Source organism: Onychostoma macrolepis, chromosome 04 (assembly GCF_012432095.1).
Source record: "Onychostoma macrolepis isolate SWU-2019 chromosome 04, ASM1243209v1, whole genome shotgun sequence".
Taxonomy (NCBI): Eukaryota; Metazoa; Chordata; class Actinopteri; order Cypriniformes; family Cyprinidae; genus Onychostoma; species Onychostoma macrolepis.
Window position 1 is genome coordinate 15482653 of NC_081158.1, and position 18989 is coordinate 15501641.

Here is an 18989-nt window from a genome sequence, read left to right on the forward strand (position 1 = left end):
TTGAAACGGTAAATTGAAGCACCTATTTTTAGCTGTTTATCAGAACATTTAATATACAATAGTCTATTTTTGTGGTCCACAAAAGAAATAAAGTCATTTAGGATTGGAATGGCACAAGTGTGAGTTGTCATAGATTTAATGGCTGTTTAAACAACCGCTGTAATCACTGACAGGCAAATCTGGCATTTTTATAATACTGTATGAAACATTCTGTGTGGCCTTATATATCTTAATGTGATGAAAACAAAACACTTACTTACAAGTATTTTGCTTGTTTTCCAGTAAAATAACTTTTTGCTTGTCAAGCAACACTGCAGAAGATATTAAGCTTTGTTAAGAGTTCAAAACATACCACCAAATTAATTCAAGAAAATTCTCATTCTACAATTCACCAATCAATAAAAAATGCAAGTCTTCCCATAGCATTTTTAGCAAAATTCTGTAGTAAAAATGTATATATTGTTGTTTGTTATCTTACTATAAATACATGTTTTTCCTTGTTTAGGTGCTAAAATATCTGCAGAAAACAGAATATTAGTTCACTACTTTTCTCACATTACAACAAGCAATATAAAAAGAAATAACCAAAAAACTGTACATGACAAAACTAAAATAACTCTTAACACAGAAGTTCAAGACCACAGGAACCAGATGAGTCCTTTGCACAATCTGACTCTCCTTTAGCCTAGATTTACTGCTGATTTTGTGAGAATGACACTATTTCGACAAACTATTTCCCCGTCTAAATACTGTAAAGCTGTTATAAAGCCACCCAGCTTTATATCAAGCTGATGTAAAGCTGCTTTGACACAATTTGCATTGTTAAAAGCGCTATACAAATTATAGTGACTTGACTTGACTAGAAGTTCTTATAATATTAATGTCACATTAAAAAAAATACTTGTATATCCTCTCTCACTAGTGGTCCAATACCAGAAAATACCACACGGAGGCGCTGTGAGCAGTTAAAATACTACATTTAATAAAGCCACTATCTTCAGCAGTTTGACCTAAGAGGAAATGACACTTACAGATGAGTGTTTTACAGACAGAGAGGGAAAACTACAGTGACGTTTATCTCGATACAGTTGAACCCAAAGCATATACATTATATTTGTTTTTCCACGCAGATTTAAATCATCCCTTTACTGAAAAGGACAGTTAACTTCAACCATGGAGACAGACAAACAACCATCCTTAAAAAGCTAACATTAAACTAACATCTATTATTTTACAGTATTGAATAAAAAAAAACATAACCTTATGTTAGCTGAACCAGGATAGTAATAATCTTTTGAAAACGAAATGAAGCAGTCAAAATGTGTGATCAGAACAACCCTGTGCTTTACTCTCCGAACATGTAGACGCTGTGCAATTCAATTAACACTTGACACTTGCCGTGTCACTGGTGTGTGGGAGTTATTAGTGATGCTTTTTGGACCGGCGTATGCTACTGTGGCTGTTTGTAGCACAGCACCCCAATGCTGACTTATCAGCGGGGCATAAACATCGGCACAGAGCCCATCTCCATTTAGGTGGCTCCTCTGTAAGGCTACACTAGATCCAACTGATGGTCTACACTGGAAGCGCAAAGCTGCAGTTCATGTCAAAACATTTACTAACACTGATGAATGGAAAAGAAGGCAAGGTTTTGACATGGGTTTTGAATTTGAACCTTTAATTTGACAGTGTATTAAAGACAGTGTTCACGCGTGAGGTGAGCGAGATGTGGCAAAATGGTAAAAGGCCATCTAGGACATGTTTACATTAAAAAAAAAAGAAACAACTGGAACGCAGTGCAGTGAAACAAAAATGCATTTTGTGTGAACCAAACGTAAAACTTTACACTGTTAAAATATTTTATAGTTAAATATGATGCTCTTTCCTTGTCCTTATTTATTATTTTATTAAAAAAATATTGATTAAAAATATAATTAATATATAAAATGACTTAAAATACACTTTCATAAGAAAACCTTGTTTACGTTTCTGATATTTTGCATTATTAAAATTTGTATAATTTCATATTTAAGCATGTTAAATCAAAGCCATATGGTGCAACCCACAAGCAAAAACAAACAAACCCATAAAAACCATAGAGGACCCTCATGGGCAGTGTTTAGGACCTGCAGAGTTTAGATCCAAGCCCAATCAAACAACTGACAGTTATTTTCAAGTAATCCTGAAGATTTTGGTAAAGTTTTTAAAACTGTTTTATTATGGTTGGACCTAGACAATGCAAAACAGTGGACGTCGAGGTCTTGAGTTGCTCACCCCCTGCTCATGACTGTGTGTCAAGGTCAATCACATAATTTTCTCTTTTTGATGCCAAAGCAAAGTTAGTTCAGGTTGTAAATGATCATGTTGTAACTCACCAAATACTTATGCTTGAATTAATTAATAATTCATTATATTTGTACACAATACTCTTTACCTTGAAAATAATGATAAAGATTAACATTTACATGTATTCATTTAGCAAATGCTTTTATCCAAAGCGACCTAAAAATGAGGAATACAGCAAGTAATTCATCATAAGGAGGAGATAAAATGAGAAGTGCTCACAAACACTGGCCAGAATAATAGAAATTAGAACAGGGAGGGATATAACTCTGTCTTACTCTGGCAGACTTTAAAAGCACCTAATATATGCACACAAATAAACATGAACATAAAGTGATTTTATGCCATTTTTTGAGTCACAAAATTGTGTTTCAACAATGGTAATTAAATCTATTCAACCGATTCCTGGAAACCAACATCAAGAATTTCTACTAGAAATAAGTCTCTTTTTTTGGCATTGACATCACTGAGAAACAACAGAAATACATATGACTGCTGCCTAACAAAAGTAAAGACATCTGCAGAAGAACAGTCAGGGGGAGGTTGTAAATAAGCAGACAGAAGAACGACCTTTCTGAAAGATGTGCTGCTGGACTCCATTTTTATGGACTCTGTAAATAATGAACCCAATCTCTGAGCTCAATCTGTTGCCTAATATTCCTCTTTTGTGTTTCCTGTGTTGAAATACATGTTGCCTCCTGAAATAACCTTTTACATTGTTCATCTCATTTGCACATGGACAATAATAATCATGTTATTACATGCATTATTTGTTTTACAGACGAATAATAGGAAAATAAACCCTAATAATAAAATTAAGTTATAACAATCGAGCTTTGTTATATACAAACTGTTTTGAAATAAAAAATGCTGTTGTGACGTTTTTAAATCTGTTAACATTTACTGTGTGCTTTTAATTTACATTTATGCATCTTACATCGCATTCAAGGTACACATTTCTTGCTTTCCCTCAGAATTGAACCCTTTACGTTGATAGTTGATAGTGAACATGCACTACTGTTTAGGCTACAGGAATTTGTCTTGTTTCATCCGTTCAAACTGTACATAAATTGATTTATCATTCTATATCTAATATTCAGGCATAGATGACTAAATGCTTTTACCATCAAATTCTTCATTTTGACAAGCTATTTTATCTGAACATTTACAAATATTACAGTGATAAAACTTTTTTTACATTCCCTGCATGCTTTTACTAATATCCAGTTCTACAAACTTTATGCAACTAAAATGCTACAGCAAATTTTAATATATGTCAGGAGTGGACATGAAAACATGCAACAGTCCTAACCTTTGCTGTCCACTGGCGATATGCAAGTCCAATCATACAAACTTTGGTGAAGATGTTGCTAATTCTTATAATAAAACTTTAAAGATCGCCACCAACTACAACTATTGGATGTTTTGTCCTTGTTGTTTTTGTAGCTTGTAAAACTGCTTCATATGGTTCATGTGTGCTGAAATTATGCTGTTAGTATGTGCATCCACACCGGACCACAATCCACTTATTATCCGGCTCCAAATGACTGGCCAGGTGGTCTGAGATGTCTCCCCCCCTCCTGCATTCATCAACAAAACAAAAAGGCTGTGATTGGTTCTCCTCCTCCAGTGTGGTGGCTGTTTTAGTGTTTGAATCAGTGGGCAGCTGGGAGAGCTGAAAACAGCTTCACTCTCCCAAACAATACAGCCATAAAAGGCAGTAAAACAATCCCAGCGTTCCAGCATGAAGGAGGGGGAAGGGAGAGAGAAGGGAGAGAGAAGGGGGAGGAAGAGTGAAAGAAGCAGTGGAGGGGGTGACTACTCATGCGAATAAAGAGTCTTTTCTGTTGGGAAGGTCTTTGCTATTATTTATGAAGACCTGCACCAGGACACACTCCAACCAGAGCAGACAATATTTTTCATCTGATATAAACAACGAGGCTACTGGTGACTGTAAAATAGGTTGGAACATTATACCTGTTCACAATTAAACAATTAAAATATTGTGTTTTGTTTACAGAAGTTTGTGAACAGAATATGTTCCTATGGTTGACTGATTTTATAAGTGTGAGCACTGAAAATATATAGATTTTTTTGTTTGTAGAAGTTTATGGACAAATATATGTTTAATGTTTTGTTTGCTGAGCATAATACAACCAACAACAAAAGAAAGACAGTACTGTAAGTAAGTGGGTGAAAAACAATACTCCGTAATAAAATCATACCTTTGGGTTCACAAAGGCTGCAGTTTTCAAGAACACACACCAAACATCTTCCCAAACTTGTTATGAGAAGTGTTTAATAACCCATTTTCCAAAAAAGAGAGCCACGTATAAGTAAAGTCAAAGTATTGTTGAGACTGCATGTTTATTGTCTTCATGTTTAATCAAAACGTTTCTCTTTACTTTTAATTTAGCTGCAGCAATAGCTCAATGTCTTCATCCACATTAGGGATCTCCTGGATCCAGCTTCCAGGATGAATTAAATATTACATATGTTTAGCACTCAATAATGCTCACAACCAACTTATTTTCTCTCCGAAGAAATTTAAAGCAAACATGAGAGAATCCAAGTGACCACACTTTTGGATGATAAGGGACATTAAGTAGATGACTCTGAGAAGTGTATAGGAGTTTTTCTCACTGGATGTACAAGAGGCTCACATTTCTTATTGAAGACATGGATGCCTGACCTCCTGACAAAAAGTAAGAAATTGTTGTCGTATAGTTAGAATATAATATTTGATAACAAAAACTTAAGGCCTTTTCACACTGAACGCGAAAAATTAGGTGCGATGATGCTTGTGAATCGAAACAATAGATCCCTATGGGGCTATTAGGTGCAAACATTCGCGGCGCGAAAAAACAATAAATTTTTTTCCACCGTGTGCGCCGATTTTTTTCCCTGTCGCTCCACGATGAAATTGGTCGTCCAATTAGATTTCAGCTTAGATCACGTGCCCGGAGCAGCTGCTGTTGCACAAAAAGGAGAGAGTGGTGGCGCTCTCCAGTGTAAACAAACACAGAAGAAGAGTATTCCGAGACAGGAGAGAGTGGATGCCGAGTTCTTCTTATCATTGCTCTTAATAGTGTTCATCATCTGTTTGACTATGTCATTAACTGATTTTTACCGTACATTTCTGCCATATGTACATCAACTTGACATAGTCACCACTGATAAGCTACTACTAAATATATTGTAGAAACTTAATTCCTGTAAAGCTGCTTTGCAACGATTTGTATCGTGAAAAGCGCTATACAAATAAACTTGAATTGAATCATTGGTATCGGAGAACAGATTTATTCTCACATGTTCTTAATATAATTTCTATTAATTCTCCACTGAATTATGTGATCTTGAGAGCACTGTCCGTTTTCTTCCATGTGCGCGAGTGTTACGAGTCAGAGTACGTTCAATCTCGATCTCCCGAATTAAAAAAATAGAGTGAAACATTTTTCAACATGATTATGACGATATATTTTCTGTATGCGTTTTGTATGTAGGTCATGGTATATTTATAACAATAAAGGATGTTTTTGTGACAAATGATAAGCAGTATAGCGTTTTTAAGCATACAAAGAGTGCATGTCTGCCTATTATAGAATCCAAATTAACTACAGATCACAATCGGAAGGTATTACAAGCACTCGGTGATATTTTAAAGTCGATTTTAAGCAAATACATTAATAATTACATCAATTTTCAAGTGTAGCCTGATGCTAATTGTACCTCTATTTATATTTTAGGATGTATTCTTGTAAGCATTATAGATAGTTTGTGTTTCTGGTGTAGAAGTAAACTTTATTTATCTTAATTTAATGCTGTATATTGAGCAGCGGACGATGTTAAATCCATATAAGAGATACATATCTTTAGAAAAATCCATTGCTGGTCAGCGCCACCTAGTGTGCAGATGTGAATTAGCAGAAGGCGATCAATCGTTTTGTGCTCGGTGTGAAAGCACTGTTCGTCCGCGATTCGCATTGCGCTCAGTGTGAAACAGCCTTTAGACCTTTCTAATGCTTTATAATTATAGGCCCCTCCATGTTAACAGATCACCTGCAGTTTTTCATAAAATAAAAGTATTCTGTAAATTATTACTATTATTAATAAATACCCCTGGTGCAGCCCTAGTTTGTGGACAGATGAATGACCAACACACAAAACACGAAAGTGCAATTTTGAAAAGTCATAGCTCAACTTTCAGTTGTGGCATCTACTCTGACATAAGTGCACACTTTACACAAGGGCACAGCACTTCCAGGCAAAACTGACCAGCATAGAGAAGGCCAAATGGATGAATGTGTCATTTGTCACTGCCAGATGCTGTGCATTACTAGAATACTATAATTTTGTGAGGTGGAGGGTCTGTTTCTGTTTCACGCTAAAGTATTTGAGAACACTGTACAACATATGTATATTCATTGTACCTGTGGCTGGCTGATGTTAGTATAGTGTTGTGTAGTTGTACCTGTGAGCGGCTGATGTGCTGTCCGGCGGGTGTTTGGAGGTTGATGGGGGACGTCTGGAGCGTCTCAGAACTCAACGCCTTTTGTCCATTAATGTGTGCCGTCACCATGGAAACGGGAGTCTTTGCTGGCACCACAGAGATGGCGATGCTCTGGCTGGGCGGCTTGATGAGGGCGAGGGGTTTGGCGGTTGTCCCCACAGGACAACTTCTGACGGCGAGCTTCTGTCGCACAAAACACACAAACAGCAGCAGGTCATTAACCCCGAAAACACTGATAACCTTAAGACCTCTGCACTGGATTAAAACTTTAATGGTAGATCTAACAGGAGTTTTCTTTTTGAACCAGCGCCATTCATGTCAGTTGTGTAAAGGCATGCTAATTATCACGAATAATCAAAGTATTCTCCCAATTTCCAGCACACAGCAGCTCGTACATAGTGAAGAGATGAAATATAAAATGCGAGGCTGCTTTGATTCTTGCTCGTGCTCTTGCATCAGCTCAAGTTCAGGGACTCGGATTTAAGCGTGCACTTTAATGCAAGTGTGTTTATTTGTTGTTCAAAGTCTTCTTCCATTTCCTCTCATTTACCGTGGGAAATAATACAGCAGATGATCAAACAGTCTTTAAAAGCAGAAAGTAGAGCAGCATTCAATTTCATGTGTGTGTGTTGTGTAGAGTAGAGCACACTGCAAACAAAATTCTTAAGTGTTTTTGTCGTTTGCCAGTAAAAACAACCCTAAAACAAGATAAATTCACTTTTTAATTGGAAACTAAGATATTAATATAGATATTAAGACTCATCGTAGAGAATATATGATGTAGGTTTTATTAACACTGGCATTTTTATGCATAAACTTCATACATGTGTTATTTTCAAATTTATCTTGAAGTTAATTCAACAGCTTTGCTACAAAATGAAATGTATCTTGTTTTTTTTAGGAATTCTAGGAAAACAAGTACTAGCTTTAAGCATAAATCATCAACTAAAATTATTTAAGGTTTATGCTTATAACAAAAAAACCTATTATAATATTTAATACTTCATAAATATAATATCAATTATTACAATTTTAAGATATATTTTCTGATAACAAATCTTAGCATCTTACATAATTCCACTTCCAGTAAATGTATCTTGTTTTAAGGATGCCTAAATATTTTACTGGAAAACAAGACTAAATCGATTTTTGACAGTGTGGATTATACAATCTGACGGTGCATGAGAAAGTGTCGCCAGCGTTCTACACACAGAAACCCTCTTTTGCTCCGATCAGCACAGTTCACACTATAAGCGCTCTGAATATTTCATATTCCATTCCTGTTCTCATTTCTGAACTGCTTTTATGGTTTTCTGAGGACTGTGAGGGGGAAGGGAGCATGAGAAAGGGAGAGACAGGTCTTTCATATTCAGCTTTTCATATTCAGAGGCCGTCTATCTGTAAAGGAGCATTTTCAATATGTTCTCCACATGAGCACCTACAGCCAATAAATCCTGACTGGCACGTATATTCATAAATGTATATTCAGTTTATGACTCTAAAGAATCACATTACTTCTGCAGTGTGATGTGTTTGCACAAGATACACCATCCAGATTTTTTTCAGTCACAGTCGAAGCTGCAAAACTGAAGGAAAGATTGTTTGCACTCATACTTACTCACAATTACCCGTGACACACCAACAACCATGTTTATACTGTAAGGAATGTACGAGGTTTACGTGTACATGGTGTACGAGGTTTAAGGAAGAAGATGGAGAGGTTCAGCTATGGAAGCCCGTTTCCGCCACTGAATAATAAATAAAAAAAGGTTATTTTTATCTCACAATTCTGACTTTTTTTCTCAGAATTGTGAGATATAAGCTCGCAATTGCGAGTTATAAAGTCAGAATTGCGAGAATTGTTTATAATTCTCGCAATTCTAACTTTAAAACACGCAATTGCGATTGATCTCGCAATTCTGACTTTATTTCTCAGAATTGCGACTTTATAACTCGCAATTGTGAGTTTATATCACGCAATTCTGAGAAAAAAAGTAAGAATTGTGAGATTAAAAAGTTGCAATTACCTTTTTTATTTTTTTATTCATTGGCGGAAATGGGCTTCCATAGTTCAGCAGATCTCCACGGAAACTAAATTCTTGATTTGTTTTACGAAATCCACTTAAATCTGCACATCGAACAAATGCTAATGTAGTAGAAACACATCAGGGTGCACACTCAGGCTCTAATTCCCTCACTTTATTTTTTTGTGTGGTGAAATAGGTTAACAATATAATGAATGAAAAACAGTCGTTGATGCTTGCTGATGTGGCTGCAAGTAGACAACTTATTCTTAGATCACATAGTATGTAAACTTTTCTCAGAAACTGCATTTAACATCATGGGTTTGGCATTCAATTTGTTGTCTGTTTTCTGTTAAATGCACAGCATTGTCTCTACTGTACGTTGTTAAATCAACAAAATAAAATGCGAATAGTTTTGGTGTTGAAAACTGTTTTAATGCATCGCTCTTGATGCAAATACTTCTTTAATATAATATAATAATGATTTTGTTAGTAATTATATGAATTTAGCATGTTTTTGTTCCATGTCAAGATTCTGCTTTTGGTGTGGATCTCCTTACACTGTTATTTTTCCATATGATTTCATGTTAAATTTAGTGTTAACAGTTTTGTTACAAACAAATACGATTTTTGAATTGATAGCCTAATATTTTTTTTTACTTTCTTACTATGAGAGTTTGGCTGAGAAAAGTCTTTTACAATTTCTGTCACCAGTTTTGCATTGAGTTTCTCATTACTGCTGGAAATGATCTAAAGTTAAACATTCACTAATAAGGACTGGCTGTAGAGCTTTATAAACTCTTCCCCTTATTTATGACAAAGAAACAGCACAGGTGCAGCAAAAGTCATTTAAAATCACCGCAAATGCTCACCAACGTAGTGTGAACAGGGAGATTATTCGTATTTTATTCATTAATTCCCTAACAATACATGAGGTGAGCTCTATTGTTTCTGAGGATCAATGTAATCCACAGGAAACCTCACAACCGGCATCTGGACACAACCTTTCACTGCTGCCTCATTCACCTTAAGACACCGCTGATTGTTTCAAATGTCACCATATGAACCAGATCCAGCCCCCCTCCCCCCTCCCCTCCTCAACAGCACAAGGAACATGGACAAGAAGGTAAAAATGTTTTATGCAAGGCAAGATCCATCAGCATAAAATGGGCTGTTTATGGAGCAAGTGATACATACATATATATATATATATATATATATATATTTCAAATAAATAATTATATAAAATATAGTGTATCACAAAAATATTAATGCCACAAAGATGACTGTGAATTATTTATCTGTGAATCACTTATCAGTGAATCATTTTTGCAACCTGTTCATGTAAATCTAAACAAACTGATTCACTCAAATGAATCAGTCTTCCCATATGATAGAGAGTTTGTAAACCAGTGTAGCATTTTGTCACGCTACACTGCAGCATATTAAAAAATGAGTCCATTACACTATTCTTAAGAACAGCTGAACTACTGTCACGCTTCTGGCTGACTTTATTAGTCAAATGAGCAACATCACCTCCTGAAGGCAAATCTGGAGGAGATCAGTTAAGCGTCTCAATCCATTCGTTAAATACAGTAACCATGTTTGACCTAAAACTGACAATATTCCTCCACACAGTAGTGTGATGTGTATATGTATATAACATGTATGACATTTCATATACAAGGGTTATTTTCCAGCATGCTCAACAGCAGTGTGTTGACAGGGGTTGGTTGACGGTCTGACATATACACACATTAAAGACTTTTACAGTGCTATAATGAAGCGCTTGGACCTCTCTTGCCTCAGGCTAAACAAATCAGCCATGTGTCTCATGTCAACACTGAGCTTCCAGTTTCATTGTTCCTGATGAATAGAATGGAAAAGAAATTCTCTCAGATATTAAACACCTTTAAGGGAGTCACTTTAACACTCTTCTCTTTGCCAGGATTATGATTCCTGTCAGAAAATCTACAAATGAATCAATATCCCACTGTGCTTCAAATATTGCAATGATTTGATCTTCTAATATCTCCTCAAAACTCTTAAGACATCAGTGGTTTCTGTTTAAGACCTTCAGGTTTTATGGTCAAAACAGTACTGGGCTGGGTAACAGCACCCTGTTAGGGGAAAGGGGCTTCATTTTGCATCAAACTCTCTTTGCAGAAGATCAAGGTCCATGCTTTATAGAGCTAGAGAGCTAGAGAGCTGCAGAAGCCGTAGAGTAGGTTCCATCCAAATGGCCAGAGCACCTCCTCACATGAGGTGATCCCACTGGAGAATGGGATAATCCGGGTCGCTCTCATGCTGTGCGATTTGGCCTCAACACCAGCACACTTCTGCCAAACAACAGGCCATGAGCCAATCCTCCACTCTCTGTGATGATAAGACTGTGTGGACATCAATCAACACATCAGAAGACACAAACCCCTCAGTAAGAGCTTTAAGATGCCTTCTCATTTTTGCCTTCAAGCCATGACTATCGCATTAAATCTGGTCCACACTGCAACTTATTCCAACCAAGATCCACCCACTTGGACAAAAAATACAACCACTGTTTACTGTTTTTAATGTTGTGGTGAAGGTAAATCTTCTAAATGAGACATATTTGAATTGGAAATTGGCACCATAATAATACACAGAAATACATTAATGACACAAAACAGTTTATGTCAAAGAATATCTGTTCAACTTTTGAAAACTTAACACACATTTAACGTATGACAGAAACTAAAGCCGTTTCAAAACTGCAACTAAATTTCGAGCTAGGCGAATACATAATGACCCAACAGCTCATCAGAATCTAGCATGTTTTATATTGTTATTAGTAGCAGTAGTAGCCTACTATCTTTTCAGTATTATTTTTCATTTTTTAATCATTTTTAGCATTTGAAGCACTACTACCTGCTCATAAGTTCTGTTAATATGACAAATAAGCATTCATACATTCATTTCAATCAACATGGTTGCTCCGTTTTAGTTGTAATTACTAAAATTACAACATAAATTGATAGATTTTTTTTATTAAAAGTGTAGTTGTTATACTTTTAGACCATATCACATATGAATGTGCATCTTTGTTAAAAGCTGTGGATTTTATGAAGAAAAGCTGATATTAATTTGAAATGTACCAAACCATTCATATAAAAAGGTGTGCAAAGAGAGTTGCAGAGATAAAGAATAATTCATATGAAGTGGAAGCTACTGGTCTCATCTAATAAACAACAAACAAACCTTGTCATGTGAATGTCTACAACAAAAACAAAACTGGATCCTGACTCCTTATTTCCCCCAAACTATCAGTTGTGTCTACTGCCGATTTAGGCCCTTCAACAGTTGACAGCAGCCATTGACATCCATAGTATGGGGGATACTATGGAAGTCAATGGCTTCTATCAACTATTTGGTTAACAATATTATTCAAAATATCTTATTTTGTGTTCAGCAGAAGAAAGAAACTCATACAGGTTTGAAACAAGTGGAGGGTGAGTAAATGACGAGTTATATTTTTGTTTATACTATCACTTTAACACAACATAAGAACATATTCAATAAACAAATCAAAGTCAAAGTCTTTCAACTGCCTCCATTTCAATAATCTGAAATACCACAAACTCTTTTCTTTCATCATGTCTGATGAAAGCGCAGTTCACTTTAGTTTCTCAGCACAATGAAAGTCGGTATTGTACTGTATTCAGAAACTGATCATTTTCTTGCTTTAATAAAGCTGCAGATCAATATTCAGACTGCTGCCTATGCTTCTGCATTCTGCCTGTGAGATTCAACACGGCACTTCATCTCACAGTGAATCACTATTTCATTACACGCACACAAATGAAATGCCATATGTGAGCTCCGGCAGCCTCTATGACTGCTGAAGAAATCAATCTTTACTGAACTATCGCAGGCGTTCGCGTGTGAATGTGACAAGTGAAACTACATCTTGTTTCTTTTATTGTGTGTGGTGGAGCACGAAGGCCTGAGTTCAGTTCAGTTTGACTCTTCTGTTTGCTGTATAACAAACGGCTTGCATCATTTCCAGTGTCATTTTCCAGATGAAAATGTACCATACGCTTAACATTTCCTCGATGTTTGCTAACATTTACTTCCACTGGAAGGGTACATGAAATCTTGATTGGATTTCTCTCCTGGGAAACTGTCTTTTACATTGTGAGGGGGAAAAACGGTTCAAAATAATGATTCTTTCACAAACATTTCTGGATCGATCCTCATAAAAAAATAATAACTGGAATTTTATTTATTATTAATTCTGGTAACAACACATAAGGTGCATATGAAGTGATGTACTGTATATACCATGAAAGGTGAAGAGAAAAAAGGTTAAATAAACCACTTTCTGCTTTATGAACAATTTCACATTTTATAAAAAGAATAAATGTAAAAAAAAATAAAATAAAATAAAAAATTATCATTGTCATGCACATACATTGAAAACAAAGAGCGCATTTCTTGATATCAAAGTTTCATCTACAAGGAAATAACAGTTATAGATTTGCATCTGATTCAAGGTTATTATAAATAATGACACTATCGTCTTTTAACATTAACACAGCAGAATCTGAACTGTCTCTTCCATAATTGCTTCTGCTATTTACAGTTTATCTCTGTGAAGCTGCTTTGACACAATCTACATTGTATAAAGCGCTATAGAAATAAAGGTGACTTTACTATACTCAATTTCTATTGACGGTCAGAACAAGCAGATTATTTTATTACAACACAAGCTAAATCTTTACCTAGTAAAGAGGAAAACAGTTTCAACGATGTGTCCCTGAGAGGAATGAGCGAAATGAACAAAATCATATTTTATGGTATGCATTTGACATTAACGATATATATCTCAATCAATGTAGTTATTTTTGTTATTTTATTTTAGTTATTAGAAATAAGAACAAAGTAAATAATTATAAACAACAGGACATACAATAGAACAAAGACACAAATTAATTGTGTTTACTTACTCCACACGCTGGGCCTTTTGACATAACTGTGTTTGTATTTGATTATTTAAGCGTAATAAGATGTGAAAAAGAAATGATTTCGGGATTGCATGCTGTCTGAGAGAGGTGGCTTCCTGTGTGTGTGAGTCAGTCAGTGTGAGCAACGCATTGAGTTCTTTTTCACAGCTTATTGCCCTTAATAACGGTTATCAAAACTCACTCTTTATTTTTTCATTCATGCATGTTTCTTCATTACTGTTAAGTGTCAATAACTTCAAGTATTACTATGTGGATATATTTAGATACCATTGATTAACAAATATTTTTCTCTTATTTTCCCAAAAGGGGTCTAAACCTCAAGGTATAAATGTGTGCTGCTACATGTATTGTTTTTCAAAAATAAAACTTCTTTGTTAAACTTATGCTTAAAATATATAACAAACAATGACCAATGGGGAAGAAAAAGTTAGTAGTTCTCTGAAACCAAGTCACATTTTTGTCTCATCTTGTTTTTTCAAATCAGTCTCAATAATAGTGCAAACACCTCGAGAACATCATGCTGAAGAGATTTATTGACTCTCTCTTGTTTTCTTGTCTTTCTATGTTTGTGAATAATCCACACGATGAGGCTACAGATCCGTTATGACAAAATCAAACTCATAACTGATTCATGAGATGTTAAAAACACTGTCATGCTCTTTAGTTTTTCTAATAACTCCTTCAGCTTTTATTCAATTGTTTTGTTTTCAGGTTATGGTGTTTAATAATGTTAATGGATCCTAGATCAGGATGTGACAGGTAAAAAGCACATCCATAGGACACACATTAGTCTGACAATGCTTGGTCTCAAGATGGATTATTCTCTTTAATCTTAATGCGCTATGCTCAATTTGTCTTTTATACACTAATAAGGGAGCATGCCTCTGCCCTTAAAGAGTCAAAAACATACAGCATATAAAATGGCAACAATACTAATAAATACCAATGCTAATTAATGAAGCTTTTATATCCTTTACAGCCCATGGTAACAGCTATGGCATATATATGAAATGATTGCAACATGTTTAAAAACAAGACTACAAAATACACAGATGGAGGGTGAGATTTGGTCACACTTTATTTTAACGTGCCGTTGTTACAGTGTAATTACACAAATAAGTACTAAGTAATATCAATTAACAATATGTACTTACTCTAGATTTCGGGTTTGGATTAGTGTTATTAGCTTATAATTATGCATAATTAACTGTTATTACTAAAGTAAATATAACAAATACATTCAAATAAAGTGTTATCCAAGATTACAAACTTACATTTGGCCCGTTTCGCACACAAAACAATCATGTGACTTTAGTGTACTTGGAATATAGTGCTATAGTTAATATAGTATAGAGTTACATATACTGCTATTATGGTGCTTTTTTAGCCTTTTAAGATTTACTTATAATGGAAGTGAATGGGACAAAATCCATTTAAAAAAAGTAAATGTTTAAATACTATTTTGAAAGTATATAGCCACAAGACATAAACAATATGTATTTTACCATGATTTTGGCATTTACTGCGTAGTTATATGCAATTTGATTTCATAAGCCATAAACTGACCACAAAATAATATACAGTACACTATTTAACTGAAGAATTAATGTAAGGGAATTTATAAATGATAAGCTTCACATGTCTAATTTTGAGCTGTAAAGCTATACTTGCTATTTTCACAGACGTTTTGAAGTTGTAAAATTGGTTATGACTTTTATACAGTAATTGCCAAAAATCACGTCAACGTCGCCTCTTTGCTTCCATTGTAGGTTCCTCAACATAACCTAATTTTTTATGAAAACAAGGCATGAGTCTTAATTTTTTTAATTAATCAACATTACGCCACAAATGCTGTTAATTGAGCTTAAATTGTTTTGAATCTCAAATATTCCTACAATGATAGACCTTTTAGATTTTTAGGTGAACTACCCCTTTAAACAGCACTGTAACCAACTCAGGAACATGATGTTCTTCTCACAGATGCTGCTTTTAAACAGTAAATAAAGACAGAAACACATGCATTTTGAATGCACCGAGTTATCTTGAGTCACTGAGTTATGAGTTATCTTTTCTGCGTCTGTCTTTTTGTCCATGTTCAGGCAAAGTGGATTTTTTTTCTTCCCCTCACAGTGACCTTGTCAGAAAAAAACAAATCAAAGTCTCATTCATTACAATGGGCGGCTCTTTGTTCCGCCCGTGTCTTTGAGTGACAGCACAAGGACAGCCTCTCTTTCCTCAATTATTTCTGTCCTCATCTGTTTTACTGCCACCCTACAAAGACAGACTGTGAAACTGGAGCTTTACAAGACACAAGCAACACCATGACTACTTTAAAGCAGTTCAACTACAGCTACTTTTCTCTGAGGAGTCTGGCGTCACCTGACCGCTCAGAAGAAATATATATCTGATGGCTCGAGCTGATGTAACTATTGATTACCACAGTTAACGTGGTCAGATTACCATGGTTTAAAGAATCCTTACAGATTCCAAAGCTTCCTGGGAATTCTCCAAGGATCTGAGAGGAAGTCCAATGACCGTCCACATGAGACACTGACATCCACCGAACGCAGATCAATGAAAACGATCACATCACCCTTCGGTTGCACTGTTTTAAAGTGGTTTATTTTTGGCCCTTGCATCCCATTGCAGGTTTTGAACTTCAGCTCCGACTATCAGTTCCAATACGTCCACCATCATATTAGAATATGAATACATTTCTGTGTCTGTAATGAAGATGTTACGCTTAGTTAAAGGTCTTCAGTCACACTTTAACCAGCATGAGCAGGGGCACGTGGTGTTTTAAGTGATAAAGTGAAGTTAGATCTGCGGGCAGGAGATGTGAAGTGTCTTTGAGAGCTTGTGAGGCTCTCTTTATTTACAGTGAGTCACTCGAGCGCTCTCGCGACTCTTTCCCAGAGGGCGGTGTGTGTTTAAACTGTCCTCAAGCTATTAATAGCTCTGCTGCTTCATCTGTGCATGCTGAATATGAAGCATGCCACCTTCCGGTTGCTGCACGCCAGCGACGCCTGGAGAAGAAAGTCATGAACCCCGAAGCAGCATGTGCTAGAAATGCTAAATAAACAAGAAGCAACCTTTATCTAAAGTGACATTTATAACAGTCCATGAACACAATATTCTTTCGTTTCCTGTGACTTTTTATAAACCATTTGAATCCTAAATCTAATTTTTTGTTGGAGAACCATGAGAAAGGTTTGATCGTCTATTCAAATGAACATAGTAGGAAAAAACGGCTAGTTTTACATAAAATTAAAATTGTGATTTTGGCCTGTCCTACCTCAATGATTTTCTCAACTGAATCTAACAATTATACAACAGTGTCATAATTTTAACATTATCAGTTAAATAATATTCAATTCATTGTAGTAAACAACTATTTTAAATTATTTAGTAAATAAGTACAAACATAATATCTAACTATGTCACACATTCATTTTAAATGCAACCATTACTACATGATTTTCAGCACATTTTAAATTAGAATTGTGACACACTGGATGCTGACATCATTTGAACCTCTTCTACAGAATGCAAAGATAAGTAAAAATTCAATTTTATTCATTTTTACTCAAACTGTGCTTAAGCCAGGACTAGGCCTAAGTTAAATTAAGATATTTATGCAGCTTTTATAAAAATGCCTTAGAAGAAAACATTACAGGTGTGCATCTTGAGACAGATCAATGGCACTGACATAGTTTAAGATATGTCAGAGCAAGATTTTTTTAGCTGAGACAGCTCAAACATGCATTTTAGTCTGGGACTAGCCTTAAGCCTTGTCTGTGAAACTGGGGGTAAGTGCTAAAAAAATTACTACATCACACAAATCTGTTTGGACATGTATTAAGTTTTATTACAAGAGTTTCAAAACTTTGCAAATAGTTAAAAATCGTTTAAGAAACATAAAAAAACTCCTTGTAAAGGGATAGTTCACCCAAAAATGAATTAATTCTTTAATTAATTCATTCATTAATTACTCACTCTCATGTTGTTCCAAACCTGTAAGACCTTCATTCATCTTCGGGAACACAAATTAAGATATTTTTGATGCATTCCCAGAGCTCTCAGACCCTCCATAGACAGCAAGGATCCTAACACGATCAAGGCTCAGAAACGTAGCAAGGAGATCATTAAAATAGTCCATGTGACATCAGTGGTTCAACTGTAATTTTTCGAAGCTACGAGAATACTTTTTGTGCGCAAAGAAAACAAAAATAACCACTTTATTCAATAATTCGTCTCCTCAGCGTCACACTATAGCGCCATTTTGGAGAGTATCACATATGTAAACAACATATGCTGTTCTGTGTCAGCAGCACTGTACACGGATACGCTGTTTACGTTGTTTACACTTTGATCTGAATGTAAACAACATATCCGCGTACATACATTACATACGTTGTTTACGTATGTGATACTCTGCAAAATGGCGCTATAGTGTGACGCTGAGGAGACGAATTGTTGAATAAAGTCATTATTTTTGTTTTCTTTGCATACAAAATGTATTCTCGTAGCTTTATAACATTATGGTTAAATCACTGATGTCATATGGATAATTTTAACGATCTCTCTTGCTACGTTTCTGAGCCTTGCTGTCTATGGGAGGGTCGGAGAGCTCTCTGATTTCATCAAAAATATCTTAATTTGTGTTCTGAAGATGAACGAAGGTCTTACAGGTTTGGAACGACATGAGGGTGAGTAATTAATGACATAATTTTCATTTTTGGGTGAACTATCCCTTTAAACTATTTTTAAGTGTATCAGATACTATTTTACACCCTATTCATTAAGGGTGTAATGGTACACATATTTGTACCAAAAATTCTCAGTATGCGTCTTTCGGTTCGGTATGCATGTACCAAACAAATACAGGGTTGTTTTAACATATCTGTGACAATACTATTCATGTTTAATCTGAAACTCTTCATTTGAACTAATCAATAGCCATTCTTAATTCCCAAATTCAATCTTTTTTATGCTGTTTCAGTTGATACGTGAATAAAACCTCACTATACTTTATAAAGCATGCCTCCTGTCCAGTAATCCAATAAATTACATCTATTTTATCAGGAATTCAAGCAACAAATGCCATTTTGA

General features: G+C 35.3%; 1 protein-coding gene across 7 annotated transcripts in view; it reads right to left on the reverse strand.

The window, feature by feature from the left end:
- phf21b (PHD finger protein 21B) overlaps window positions 1-18989 on the reverse strand; it is a 54526-nt gene that overhangs the window by 16714 nt on the left and 18823 nt on the right. For 6 of the 7 annotated variants that reach the window (XM_058772456.1, XM_058772451.1, XM_058772455.1 and 3 more), the window contains one exon: window positions 6815-7036. In XM_058772456.1, the coding sequence (XP_058628439.1) occupies window positions 6815-6922 (108 nt within the window). In that variant the 5' untranslated portion in view covers window positions 6923-7036. The remainder of the gene's footprint in view (window positions 1-6814; window positions 7037-18989) is intronic. The other variant, XM_058772452.1, reaches the window with a different exon arrangement.